The 14,832-nt window shown below is 44.4% G+C and overlaps 1 protein-coding gene across 1 annotated transcript; it reads left to right on the forward strand.

Moving 5' to 3' along the window:
- Positions 1 to 8,124: 8,124 nt before the first annotated feature.
- On the forward strand, positions 8,125 to 13,045 carry BTG2 (BTG anti-proliferation factor 2). Its single transcript, XM_035123711.3, has 2 exons — positions 8,125 to 8,534; positions 10,181 to 13,045. Exons 1-2 carry the CDS (start codon positions 8,360 to 8,362, stop codon positions 10,516 to 10,518), a joined length of 513 nt encoding a protein of 170 aa, XP_034979602.1. The 5' UTR covers positions 8,125 to 8,359; the 3' UTR covers positions 10,519 to 13,045.
- Positions 13,046 to 14,832: the final 1,787 nt, after the last annotated feature.

A 14,832-nucleotide genomic window follows, 5' to 3' on the forward strand; every position in this document is an offset into this window, starting at 1 on the left:
GGATAACTCTAAAAAATACGGACCTGCTAGATTTGGAAGGTTTCAATAATAGATTTGGATGGCATGCATATCTATGGTATGATAAAAAAAAGTCCCATACAGGGTTTACAAACCACGTGATAAGAAGATCTCTGTACGAGGTGTGGGAAAGAAATAAAATGCTGTTAGAGACTAAAACACCATGGTGGGTATCACCAGCAGAGGTACTAACAGTTAAGAAAGTAAATATGGAGGGGAGGCGGGCCACGTACGAGGAAATCTTGACAAAAACTGAAAAAGGCTGGAGACTGAAACCCTATGAAGAAATTAAAGGAGTATTAACAGGATGGATAGAATACCATCAAATAAATGATGTGCTTAGAGAGGACAGAAAAATAGGTTTCGAGGACAAAAGGTCCAAATTCCAAATAGAAGTGCTAGAAGGCAAAACAAAGCTTTTGGCAAAAATGTATGATCTGTTGTTAGAGTGGTATACAAAAGATGAGTTAACAAAAGAGGTGGTGATCAAATGGGCAAAGGATTTTGGGCATAATATTGAATATGACGCGTGGTTGAAATTATGGAATCAAACTTTAAGATTTACAGCATGTACTGCCTTGAAAGAAAATGTATATAAGATGATGTATAGATGGTATTTAACTCCAGTTAAACTAGCTAAAATGTATAGAATGAGTGACAAAGCATGCTGGAAATGTAAGGAGAGAGATGGTGAATTTTATCATATGTGGTGCGAAAAAGTTAAAAGATTTTGGGAAACGTTATATAATGAATTGAAAAAGATGTTTAGATATACTTTCCCAAAAAAACCGGAAGCATTTTTGTTAGGAATAATAGGAGGAGAGATTAGAAAAGAAGATTAAGTATTGTTTATGTATGCGACAACCGCGGCTAGGACGTTGTTAGCCCAAAAATGGAAACTACAGGAATTACCTACAATTGAGGAGTGGCAGACAAAAATGATGGACTATGCTGAACTTGCTAGATTGACTTGCAAGATCCGTGACCAAGGGGAGACAAGGTTTCAAAAGGACTGGAGTAAATATGTGGACTACATGGAGAAAAATTGTAGATCGTTAAAAACTCTTGCAGGATTGAAATAAATCCTACGAATTGACTAAAAAGTTAAAAAGGAACTGCAAAAAAAGGGATTTAATAAGAAACCCGCATGAAGGGAGGGGGGGAAGTCACAGCTCGGCAGAGCAAGGTATAAGATGAAAACACAAGATGTTTTGTATAAAAGATTGTTTTTTTATTTTAATTTGTTAATTTTGGAAAATGGAATAAAATTTATTTTTTTAAAAAAACAATTCAGTCAGAGGCATACTGACTTTAATCTGATTTAATATTGTTTCAATTAGAAGGAGAGGGGAAACCCTCAAATAAATAGGCACTGCCTCCTGCATACGAGGGTGGGGTGGTTTGTTTTAAAAAGCTAAGTAAGGTGAATTCCTGGGAGATTCCCAGTTGAAGACGGATATTCATTGAGGGCAGTTGTGATTCCCGGCAACTGGTATCCAGTGGCAAGTAAGTCTCAGAAGGAAGGAACCAAAAAAAAGCAAGCTACTAATTATAATTATCTTACTGGTAAGGCCACATGTGCAATACAGTACAAGCTTATGCATACTTGCTGAGAAGTAAATCCCACTTATCTGCATGGGGTTTCTTCTCAGGGTTAGGGATGCAGCCACAGGCATTTCAAATTCTTTTTTCAGGTTGAAATCCTAAAGATGTTTAGCAGGGAGTAATTTCCACAGTGGGACTTCTTCTGGGTAAACATCCATAGGATTGTGATATAAGTGACCTAGGAAAATGCCTTGTTCCACCGCCTCACGTCTCTGAACTGACTCCTTGCAGCCCACCTCAACCTGAGGTGTGTTGAGAACAGCGCCTCCTACACACACACAAACGGAGAGGCTGTGTGTGTTTTCCCACGACAACGCAAGTCTACCTCTCTCTTCTCTCCTGTTATTATTGACTTTCAGGACCTCTAGGCCCTGTTACAATACTGCAATTTTCCCTTTCACAACTTTCCCCCTAAGGCAAATATTAACCTCAGAAGAAAGATTTTCCTCAAGACCACAGCAGGAAAGTAGAGAGTTACATTACACATCCCCCCCCCCATCTCACTGCTAATGCAACTGCCCAGTTTTCAGGTAAGTCAAAACCAGGGGTCGGTAAAGTTTTTGTGGCTTCGGCCGGTTCATGGTCCCGCAGGTGGGCCGGAGTGCACATGCACAAACGCTATTTTCTGCGCTCCTTCCAGTGTGGAGGAGGCACGCACAGCTTCCCATTGGGAAGCCGGCCAGCATCGCAGAAGGCGGTCCCCGCTTTGCTCTGCGCCAGTTTAGTACGGTTCACGGGAGCCGACCAAGCGGGCAGCGAGGGGTCCATGGGCCTTAGGTTGCCGACTCCTGGTCAAAACTATGGCTTAGCCCAAGTGCAAGCTTGTAGAGAGGAGATTGCAGCTGCTTTGCTCTTCCTCCTCCAGTCCTGCCATAGGACAAACCTTGGCGAGAGCTTGTGGTTTGCCTCAAATGAGACAAACCATTAGCCTGGGTTCAAATGACATACTAAGGCAACTTTTGGTCAGTGAAAGCAGAACTGGAGGAAGAGCAAAATCAATACACTCACCACTATGGGAACCCCCACACTGGCATCTTCATGTTAAACCATGTTTTGGATTAATGTTGCTTGGAAACCAAGTTAATCTGCATTTTTTTAAAGCCCACACCAAACAACGAACTAGACCATAGCTGCCAAGTCTCCCGTATTCCCCGGGAAACCCCCGTTTCCCCCCGGTTTATTCTGGCGCGGCAGCCATTTTGGAACTGTGCAGAGCATACTCAGAAGCGACTTTTGATGCTGTTTTGCCCAGTTCCAAAATGGCTGCAGCGCGACTTCTGGTGCGGCAGCCATTTTGGAACAGGGCAGAGCAGCATCAAAAGTCGCTTCTGAGCATGCTCTGCCCAGTTCCAAAATGGCGGCAGTGCTACTTCCGGTCCAGTCCCTTATTTCTCAGGCTGGAACTTGGCAGGTATGAGCTAGACTTTTCATGCAAAGACTCCTTTAGTGCCATGTGTAACTAGACCCCCAGAAAGGATTTGCCATAGATAAGAAAGGGCACCTTGGAGTAAGCCACATTTAATACAATAGATCTTCCTTCCAAGCCAACATGCATAGGGTTTATTGCACACATCCTCGAGAAACTTCATCAGGGCATGATGAAGATCTCGAAGCCCAATGTGAGGATGTCGCCGGCAGAGATGTAACCTAAATAGCAGCAATCCTCGACCTGTGACGGCTGATGTTCTTATTTCAGCTGCGTCTCTGTATGTCTCTCCATGTGTGCCAATGCTTTAAAAATAAAAAAAAGCCCTTGCATGACTTTAATCCAGTGGTTTATTGCAAAGCCTACAGAGACAAAGCTGGCTATAGTGAGAGATTTGCTTGGATCCTTCAGTCCAATGATGCAGATACTTTGCCATGGCAGATGGGTGGGGGAAGGGAAGACACAGCTACCACATTGCCCTGTCTTTTCATGAACTTGATCCACAGTTGACTGGCATGGGTATTTTTGCCCCATTTGAAGCAACCCAGAATGTATAGCTTTATAGAGACTTTTAGAAAAGAAAACCAGCTCATTCCGAAACCTTCTGAAAACCTGAACCACTGCCTGTCTAAAACTATGACTTGTAGGTGTGGCCGCTGTGTTCTACTCCAGATGAATTTAAGCAATTGCATATTCACAGTGATCTTCCTGGGTTTTTCATGATCTCATTGTGAAAACAAACAAGAATCTCACTGAGGATCTATTGGAAACTGGGCCAGCCTTATCATGAGGCAGGGGGTATTCTCCAGAGTAAAAGGTAAAGAGATCCCTGACTGTTAGGTCCAGTCGTGAACGACTCTGGGGTTGCAGCGCTCATCTCGCTTTACTGGCTGAGGGAGCCGGCGTACAGCTTTCGGGTCATGTGGCCAGCATGACAAAGCCGCTTCTGTTGAACCAGAGCAGTGCACGGAAACACCGTTTACCTTCCCGTCGGAGTGGTACCTATTTATCTACTTGCAGTTTGACATGCTTTCTAATAGTTGTGTAGAAGATGGGATTTCATGACAAGCTAACTATGGAGAACATACGTCTTTGTCACGATTCAGTGGCATGTCTGGAGTGAGACAAACCATTAGCTTTTGTCACCTCAACTCAAAAAGGGTATTATAGAGTTGGAAAAGGTTGGCAATCAAAATGATCAAGGGGCTGGAACAACTCTGCTATAAGGAAAGGTTGCAACATTTGGGGTTTTTTAGTTTAGAGGAAATGCAAGCAACCTCATATATTTAACTTAAGTGTGCTGTTTTTCTTTTTTATATGCACTGCAATGCAGTACTGAAAACCTTAATAAAAATGAACATCAACCCCTCCCTTAAGCGTGCTTTAAATGTATGGTGTGAACACAGCTTCGATCTTTGCCCCACTTCACTAAAACATACTAAAACCACATAAGGTTTGTTAGCACAGCGAAGTTAGACATCCCATTAGATGTCCCATCACTCATAGGACAAGATCAAGTGGTCATTTTATGGCTAAAACTAGAAACGCTTTGCTTCTAAACCCAGTTAAATCCCATGCTGAAAGTCTATGAATACCTGTTGAGGATCAAAATGGCTGGATATTATTTTCATTAGAGTTAGATGTGGTGGCAGAAAATGTTTCAGCAGCAAGTCAAGGCAGGAGAATCTTGGACTATGTGTGCATTGTCATTTACTCTGGCTCTGATGCACTCCCACCACTGGTGTTTGAAGCTGCGTGTACATGTTGTTAGCCACAATCCAGATCTGTCCTGTAGTTTCTTGAGAAATACTGTCGTTTGATATGTAGCTTCCATCTGATTTGAAAATGTAAGCCATGTTCACTTCACAGTTAAGCCAAGGTGCGCACCTTTGAGACAGCCATTGTGCATGCTCATATGACAGCACATGAATAGGATTTGGAGGCGGTTGCAGGCACCGGAAAAGCAAGTGAGTGGTGTGCAGTGGGTAAAGACAGCCCTGCCACCTCTCTGGTGTGCACCACAACTTGCAAATGCAATTCTGAAATGAAGCAGGGGAAGAAGAAGAAGAAGAAGAAGAAGAAGAAGAAGAAGAAGAAGAAGAAGAAGAAGAAGAAGAAGAAGAAGAAGAAGAAGAAGAAGAAGAAGAAGAAGAAGAAGAAGAAGAAGAAGAAGAAGAAGAAGAAGAAGAAGAAGAAGAAGAAGAAGAAGAAGAGTAGTTCGGATTTGATATCCCGCTTTATCACTACCCTAAGGAGTCTCAAAGCGGCTAACATTCTCCTTTCCCTTCCTCCCCCACAACAAACACTCTGTGAGGTGAGTGGGGCTGAGAGACTTCAGAGAAGTGTGACTAGCCTAAGGTCACCCAGCAGCTGCATGTGGAGGAGCGGAGACGCGAACCTGGTTCCCCAGATTACAAGTCTACTGCTCTTAACCACTACACCACACTAGGGAAACAACACGGCTGCATTTTAAACTGCTAATGTGTACATAGCCCTTTAGAAGTGTGTCTCTTCTTCTCTCTCAGCTGAAGGAAACCATGCAAGGTGGTTTTGTTTATTATGCCTATTTATATCAAGTGCTGTCTATCAAGCCAAAGTACATCCCTGCAAAAAAAAGGCCTGGAAGGCTGGGGGTTGAGTTGGTCTGCGGCCTTCATTGTGTTCCCCTCTAAAGCGGTACAGCTTAGAAATACTGCTTGGACTGAACTTTTTTAAAGCATTAAAAGTACAAAGAGGGATCAAAGAAGCGGGGGGACGGGGGACGGACGACCTTTTTTAAAAGCCAAAAATTGCATGAGCAGGGGTTCAGGAATGTATCCCATGACGCCGATGAAATATTTGGATAAAAGGCAGCATACAAATGTGAAACATAAATAAATAATCATCTGTGCAGAACAACAACAGAAAAATCACACAAAGAGCAAATATAAAGACAAATGGGGATGTGGCTAACAAATAGAGGTGGTGTTTGGAATTCCCTCGGCTGTGCTAAAGAGAGCTGTTGTGCTGGAGTCTGGAGAGAATCAAGCTCACATCCTCACTCAGCCATGAAACTCTCTGAATGGTTTTGGGCCTTGCAGCCTAATTTACCTTACAAGGTTGCTGCGATGATGACATTAGGAAAATGGGAGAACCATGTAAGAGCCCCTTGGAGAAAAAGCAGGAATACACATGCAATAAAGCTAAATCAATAGAACCCATTAATTGCAATAATGGCTTTAATCAGGAGTGCTGCTAGGTACTTAAAGGACTCAAGGCACAGGTCCAGACACCAATTTGCATACCCTAATTTATATGTTATGGATGCCTCTGGGAAATTAAGGCAGTAGGTGTCTGTGGGGTTTCATCAGCACTGCGCTTTGCAGACTGTCCAGCTGCCTTATAAGCAAATTATTTTTTAAAAGTTTAATTGGGGGAATGGGGGGAGGCAGGAGATCTGAGGTCTGCAACAAAAGACCCAGGGCTTGGGCCCCTGGGCCACCTCCTAACAATGCCTCTGGTTTTATTACCCTAAACTGTGTTATTCCTTGATTTGAACAGACCGGAGGGGCTAGCTATCCATGTGCAGGGAGGTGTTGTGGTTTTTTTTTTTATTAATGTGGGGAAGTGTTCTGTCCAGCAACCCTTCTTCCAGGCTAAGTAGGTATAATCTTAGAAGGACAATATCATGTAGCATTTTTTTTTCCAAAGCTTTGACTCCGTTTCACTTTCAAGGCAATGTTCCTAGAGAACAGGCATCACACAGGGAACATTGCGTCCAGTGAGGTTGTCATTTGAAACGCCAAGCTTGGGGATTCCCTTTAGGAATAGCAGAGAAATTTGATTCAGTTCACATTTAAAGCTGAACTTGGATCCAATTCACAATTTCCAAAACAATACGAGAACCAAAACACACCCATCCTTCAAAGTTTGCTGTTCTCCAACCAACCCATGTTACAAAAATGGATATATTGGGGGAAAGTGTCCCTAAACATGAATATATTAGTGAAGACAACACACAAAAACACATTACTTGCAAAAACAGAGGAAGAATGACTGCTGGGAGAAGAGCAGAGAGAAGAAACACCATGGAATATTGTCCAACATTTCTCCGATGAAAATAGAGACATCCTACCATTCCATCTAACATTTCTCCAGTGAAAATAGGGACATCCTAAGGAAAAGTGGGACATTCTGGGATCAATTCAGAAACCGGGGCAGCTGCTCCAAATCAGGGGTGTCCCTGGAAAATAGGGGCACTTGGGAGGGTCTGCCATGGTACACCTGCATCAGCACAACCAGATACCTTCATCTGACACAAGTGCAATAAAACATGTCTCTCCCATGCTGTGCCACAGCAGAAACTGTAACTCCCCAGTGGTTTGACTTCACTCCAGACAAAGGCAACAATACAAAAATGTGTTTATTGGGAGATATTAACAGAAAAATGCTGCAAATTTTTCGTGAGGTTTTTTTTGTTTTTGTTTTAAAGAAACATCGCAGAACTGTGGAGAACTGAATTTAAGCTTGCAATATGGGAAAGTGAGAAAACTGAAATGGGCAGGTCCTTCTATCCATAGTTTCCTCCGGAGTAGATGCCCTTACAGATAATCGTATCCTGGAGGGAACAAACAGCAGCAGCCTAACTCTGACTTCTGGTAAACCCGCACAGGATGTACTGTTAAGTACGTTTATGTGTATCTGGGAATGGGATACAATTCTAATTTAAAAAGCCAGACTTCCCTGGGCGGCTTGGGGGTGGGGGACTAGCTGCTCCCTCTTCCTTGTGTTTCCGATTCGCTTGGCAAGCTGCAATCTCTTTCCCTTAATCCTACAGCTCCCCTACTAGGCAAAGCCCTATAAATAGCCTCCGAGCATACACCTCCCCCGCCAAACGGAGCCCAGCTGCCGCCGCCATGTTCTCGGGGCTTGGCTTTCCGAGTTCACTCGCGTCAAAACTTCCACCCTGCTGAGGTCACAGCTTCATTTGCATTCCGGAGGGGGGGAGAAAGAGCTTGGCCAATCGAGAGCGGGCGGGCTGGTGACGCCTCGCTTTCCAAGCGTATTAAGAGCCCTGCGCGCAGCCCGAGCCCGTCGAAGCTAACCAGCGGGCTGGGGAGAGCGGCGGACGCGAAGGGCGCCTCCACCAAAGACCATCGTTAAGCAGCAACAACAGCAGCAGCAGCAGCCGCGGCAACTTCCGCGTACGGCCGCGCAGGGAACGGACCGAGCCCAAGCTGCGCTGCCATAGCCTCTTGCCGACCCGCACGTTCTCTTAAAAACAGCCCGGAGCCTTAAGCGGACCGCCCCGACCTCGCCACTAAGCCAGCCATGAGCCAAATCCAGCGCTGGAATGGGAGCTGCGTTAGCAACTGCAGCCGGGCGGACATGGTGCCGGAGATCGCCGCCGCCGTGGGCTTCGTGTCCAGCCTCCTCCGCACCCGCGGCTGCGTTAGCGAGCAGCAGCTTCAGGTTTTCAGCGGGGCCCTGGAATCGGCGCTCACAGGTGAGAGGACGGAGCCCCCTCCGAAGGATAAGCAAGCGGGGATGTCTTTCTTTCTTGGTCTCATGGTGGGGTCAGTTTCCTGGGCCAGGTTACCTTTTCTCCGTCGCTGAACAAGTGAGGGACACCCACCGGTCTGCCGCGATCTCCTCTTGTCTTTCCTCCCCACCCCTGTTTTCTAGATGTCAGCATCTCTAGGAAAAGTCTTTGGTCACTTAGTTCAGGTTGTGTCTCTCTTCTCCCCACCCCACCTCCCAAAGCCAAACGCAAAACTTTTTTTTAAAAAAACATTCATCACCTATGAATGCGTAAAGATGCAGTGGTTGGCGAGAATTACCTCCGCTTCAGTGGGAGACTTTTTTGTTTGTAGCAAAGCATTCTCTAACTGGGTATATCATTGCTGTAATAAAAAATTCAGACTGGAAAGCATCAATACAATCTGTTGGCTGTGCTTTCTCCTTTCTCTCTTCCTCTCCCCCTCGTCACGTTAATGTTATGACATCAGACAAAAACTTATTTGAGCTACAAGGGTGTGGGTGAAGGAGAGCTCTTTGTTCTTGTCAAAGAGGAAACTTGATAGTGGCAGAAGCCACTAGGAAGTTTATTTTGTGCAGTCTTTGCTCCAAAGAACTGGGAGGATCAGAGAGGCATGCTACCGGTAGTTAATGGGTTCTGTGGAGGAGATCTGAACCCCTTTGCTGAGCTCCTGGGAACTACATGGTTTTGTCTGAAACAACTAGTGTCAATAGCTGCAGAGAATCTTGACTTATAGTTAAGTTTGTTCTACAGCTGCTTTGAAGTAGAGGCATAATTATTCTGCCACAAACTTAATAGCCATGGTGTTTGTGCTTTTTGGATAATTTACTCTCCCGAAGTGCAATCCCAGACACATTTACTCAGAAGTGTATCTCCACTGAGTTTAGTGGGACTAACACTCAGGAGCTGCCAGCAACTGAGTAGCCTCTATTGAGAAGGCTGTCTTAATCACTGCCCCTCCATTGTGTTACTGAATATATAATGCAATTGGGTTTTCCTAACAAATTATGGGATAGAGCTGTAAGTCAGCTTGGACTACAGAGGTGAGGATTGCCAGGGATGCATGCTAATGACATTGTCTGCCAAGGAGCTTTACGTGATTAGTGAAGTACTCTGGCTAATGCATCAGTTAAACCTCCTGGAATCTTCAGTGCTTGGCTTCTAGGTTCCTGGTACTCCTGACCAAAAAAAAAAAAAAAAAGCTTCCTTACTGCCAAGCTTCAGAACTTGTCCACAACTATCCCTGTAACTCCCTTTTTATGTTCCTCATGGGAAATAATGGTTGAGTTGTCAATGGAACAAAAAAAGCCTATCTGAACTCAAAACGGCTTATTAGAACAAACCTTTTATGGTGCTAGGACTTGGTCTGTGTAAAAGGTTTGCCTTAATGAATTTTTGAACTTTGACCACTAGAAAAGAATGAGCATATGGTAGTTGAAGTCTGGATGATTGATTGATGTCAAAGTCTGGATCAAACCGAAGGCATAGGATGGGAGCCCAAGTAAAACAAGCTAGCAGCTGTACATTGCTTTGTGTAAAATGTCTCTTGTGTTTCAGCAACTATTCAGTGTGATCACTTACCATTCTTGGTGTTTCTTTTTGTGCCCTTGCAGAGCATTATAAACATCACTGGTTCCCTGAGAAACCCTTCAAAGGTTCTGGCTATCGCTGCATCCGTATCAACCATAAAATGGACCCTATCATCAACAAGGCAGCTAGCCAGATTGGACTCAACCTCCAGCAGCTATATCAGCTCCTGCCCAGTGAACTCACACTCTGGGTGGACCCTTATGAGGTATCCTACCGGATTGGTGAGGATGGATCCATCTGTGTTCTATATGAAGCACCTGCAGCACCTGTGAGCTCCTATGGGATGCTCACCTGCAAAAATCAGATGATGCTGGGGCGCACCAGCCCTTCCAAAAGCTACATGATGACAGTCTCCAGCTAAGCACTCCCCGTTGTCCTTACACTGCCAAGACATGGGCTACTGTATACCTCACCTGAGGATGTATTTTTTTAAAAAATGAAGAGCTATTTATATTTTTTTTAAAGAGAAAATCCAAAATCAAATAGTAGGCACCACTCTTCCGTGGAGTGGTGTTGAGGTGCCTTTTTAAAAGCTGTTGCAAGCTTGCGAGTCTATTAAAAAAAAAGCCAGTATCTACCTAATTGGTGTTGGATGACAATTCTGGAGGGTTGACCTACCTACCTGGGAAATGCAGGGTTGAAAACAAAAGGGGGTGGGGCAGGGCCGAGCACTTTTCAGCAGTGACTAACTATGGGGTAAGTGCTACAACAACTGTGAATCTAAAGGCCAGGATGGTAGTACTTAAGTCATGAATCCTACATGTTGAGATCGGGGTGACATGGCCTCATTCTAGCTGTGACAGTTTTCCTTCAAAGTCCATTCATTTTTATTAAACTGATATACAAGTTCTGCTTCACCACCAGCTTCACCCACTATCCCAATCTGAGCAATTCCTTCTGCTTTTTCATGGCTTAAAAGCATTTTACTAAAACACAGTCTCAATGATAGCCACTTTCTTTGCTCTATTGGGTGTTGAGTTTAAGTGCCAGCCCATCTTTTTGCACAAAATGTGATTTCTTTCTGCACCGCATCCTGTACCTCATGCTCATGCAAAATTCCAGTTGGCACCCAAATGTGTGGTTTCTAAAATCATAAGGAGATTTGCTTGGGGAGGAGAACCAGGATCTGTGCTGCATCACTGGTTGGTTACTCTAGCAGTCAACTCCCATAAAACAAAAAAGTGCAATGGCAATGGCCAGGCCAATGTGAACTAACCTACCTACTGGGAGATGGCCTTGATCAGGGTTTTATCTGTTCTGATGCCTTTATCTTGACCTTGTAAAATTACTGACTATGCTGCCAATAACTGCTGAGACGTGATTTCAAAACCAGGGCACTTAACTTTTTTTCTTTTTCTAAAGACCAACATCTTCAGAGCACAAGGTGTGCTTGGTTTTCTCTTACTTTGAAGGGATGACTGCTTTGCCATCCCCAGAGCTTTTCCTCCTCTGCCTTTTGTGAATTGAGTTCTCAAGACACTGTGCAATATATTTTCCTAAAATTTGGGCACTCTGGAGGAGGAGAGGCTTCTGAGGGAGAGTTTTCTGTTCTCGAAGCAGCTGTTAACTTTTCAAACCCTTTTCTCACACAACTCTTAAGATGTTTTGTGCTCGAGTGTCTGAATGTTTGAACAGGGAAATCTCAGCACCACAGTGGCATACCATTGAAGGGGTATGATGGCCTTTTTGTACAGAATAGTTTTTGGGTTTTTTTTAAGACCACCTTTCTAAAAAGCTGGAACCTGCCAGGAAGTTCTCCTGGGCAACCTCTATTGAGATGGACAGACGTTTAACAAGGGTGTCAACTACACATTTCCTGTTCACTTCAGTAGGGTTTGCATGGGGGAAACTTCTTTGCACCCCAAATTTTCTAGCTTGTAAAACTTGCAGGTGCATCAGCCCATCTGTGAAATCGTTAATTTCTTCAAGCTCAATACGTGAAGCTTCTAGTGTTTGAGCACCAGACCCTCCAGTCAATAAATACAAAGGTTGTAAAGCACTAAGGGTCCCCTATAAGCTTAAAAGATGTGCTGCCGCTCCGTTAGCATACTTGTGCAATATTTGGTAGCATGACAAGGGGAACACTTTCTGCACTGTAGCTTTCCCCCCCTCTGAGGAAAGATTCTGTTCAAAGTCTACCTGGGAGGTTTGTTCCTTATCTGGTGCATTGAAAACATGATACGAGTGGGAACTGTAACATGTCCAGGAAAAAATTAAAAAGTTTGTTTTGCTACACTCCCTGCCTCTACATGGAATTTCCCTAATGCCAGTACTTCTTTGGCTTGCCAGGTTGGCACGAGCAATGCAACTCTGTTTAAATGTATCTTAGTAGTTCCCCTTATTCCTTCTTTACCAACGAAGGGTGCTTGTTTCCCACCCCTCCCCAACATCTTTGAAGGATTGATTGGGGGAACAGAAAAGGTTACCAAATATCATGCTATTGTACCAGGCATGGAATCTAGTATTAAGATTTTTTGTTGTTGTTAGCATTAAGCCAACCAAATTTGGCCAAAATCTGTTTTGTAACGTGCATGTAAAAGCTGTGAATTGATGTATGCTCTTTGTTGCCTTCTGACTACAAGCCTGACACAAACTGTTGCAGTGCTGACTAGCTGTGATTTAGGAACAGCTTATGGGTGTGAGTGTGTGTGCCCTTTCCTTTCTTCTCAAAAATGTTTGCAAAACTTGAGCTGGACTGTTGAGCGGGACCTACTTTTCATAATTGGTGAAAATAATATAAAGTTTGTAAGCTATTTTGTGTTGGGGGGGGGAGGAATGATTATTGTACAATAGTGTTTTTATATGCAAAATGTACAGATATATTGCAAAATGTACACTTTTGTTACTTTAATAAAAATGTAGCAATTTAAATACGTTGCTGGAAATTATCCGAGACACTGGCTCATTCTTTGCAATAAGGGGTCCAACCTATCTGGCTCTTAAATAAAGAGCATTGCAACAATGCTGTTCCTATTCAGAGAAGGCCCATTGTAGTCAACAGGCATGACCAGGCATTCCCAAACTTCGGCCCTCCAGATGTTTTGGACTACAATTCCCATCTTCCCCAACCACTGGTCCTGTTAGCTAGGGATCATGGGAGTTGTAGGCCAAAACATCTGGAGGGCCGCAGTTTGGGGATGCCTGATCTAGACCACTATTGTCTACTCTGACTGGCAACAGCTCTACAGGATCTGAGAACTGTTAGGAGATCCCTATTCCCCCTACCAGAACTACAAGTCGTTGTAGTGGTTTAAGTATCTTTCTCTCTTCAAAGGGAGCTCTGAAAATTGTAGCTCTGTGAGGGGAATAGGGGGGGGGTCTCCTAACAACTCTCCACACTCTTAACAAATTACACTTCCCATGATTCTTTGGCAGAAGCCATGACTGTTTAAAGTGATATCATAGTGTGTTAAATGCATTATACCAGGCGTGCCCAAACTGCGGCCCTCCAGATGTTTTGGCCTACAACTCCCATGATCCCTAGCTAACAGGACCAGTGGTCGGGGAAGATGGGAATTGTAGTCCAAAACATCTGGAGGGCCGAAGTTTGGGGATGCCTGGGCATGACTAACTTGGGCTTGTTAGTTTCAATGGGCTAGGGTACGACTTAGTTGATTGATTGCAACACTATGTCTAGAATCTGATAATTTTGTGTTTGAAAAATAGCTTATTGGTGGTTAAGGTAATATTGTAGAAAAAGGCTGGGGATCTTGTGGCCCTTCAGATGATGATGGTGATGATAGACCTGACAATTTTCATCCGCTCCAGCAGGGATGTTGCAAGTGGTAGACCAACAATAGATTCCCCACCCCTGTTACAGAGCTGTCATAGTTTGCTGGTTACATCTCCCATTTCCCCCCTCTATCCTATGGGCCTCTGGTCAAGCTGTTTTTTTCAAGACTTTGTACCCATATCTCAAACAGTGCTTGGGAGCACCCGAAATGCATAGAAGCAGCCCTAACGGGGATTTATAGTTACTGTGTAAAATCCAGCATTCACTGGTGCCTTCAAGGCAAGGCCCCAGGAGGGGAAGTCCAGGGCTCTGCTTGGCCAATGGGCAGGAAAGCTCACTCTCATCTCCCCACAGCAGGGCTAACCTGCCACATTTTGAAGCAAAGTAATAGACGTGGCTATCGAAAAAAGTGCTTCTGTGTCGCCTAACTGCCAGTGGATAGCATTTTAGGTGGATCATTTGTAGTAAGTACAAAGATGCAATAACGGGATTACTTTGAGTTAGTACACCTGAATTATACACCTCATTCCAAGTGTCCTAGAAACTCTAGGGCTGCTTGTGGGTGGTGTCGTCCGAATACCTTGTGCTTTGCGAGGGGAAGGGGCAGCAGGGATATGGGTAGCAGTTGAATGGGTTGCATTTAGCCAGCTGTGCTTGAGGGTATGCTGTGATGCCTCCCAGGATGGAAAGGTGGACTGCTTTTGCACTGCAGAGCCCTTCCAGGTACCAAGGGGACAAGTGATGCTGGCAACTGGCAATGGTGATGGTGATAAGGGAATAGCTCTGCAAGGTTGTGTGCCCAAATGCAGAACAGGTGCTGGTTCCTTCCCATAAATAATGATGGTGGTGGTGATGATAAATGAAATGCGCCAGTTGTCGCACTAGGCATGATCTCAAAATACAGTTGCTTTCCAAGTGATCTGACTTCCGCCTTGCAAGGAC

This window comes from Zootoca vivipara, chromosome 7, assembly GCF_965207765.1.
Source record: "Zootoca vivipara chromosome 7, rZooViv2.hap1.1, whole genome shotgun sequence".
In the NCBI taxonomy this organism is placed as follows: domain Eukaryota; kingdom Metazoa; phylum Chordata; class Lepidosauria; order Squamata; family Lacertidae; genus Zootoca; species Zootoca vivipara.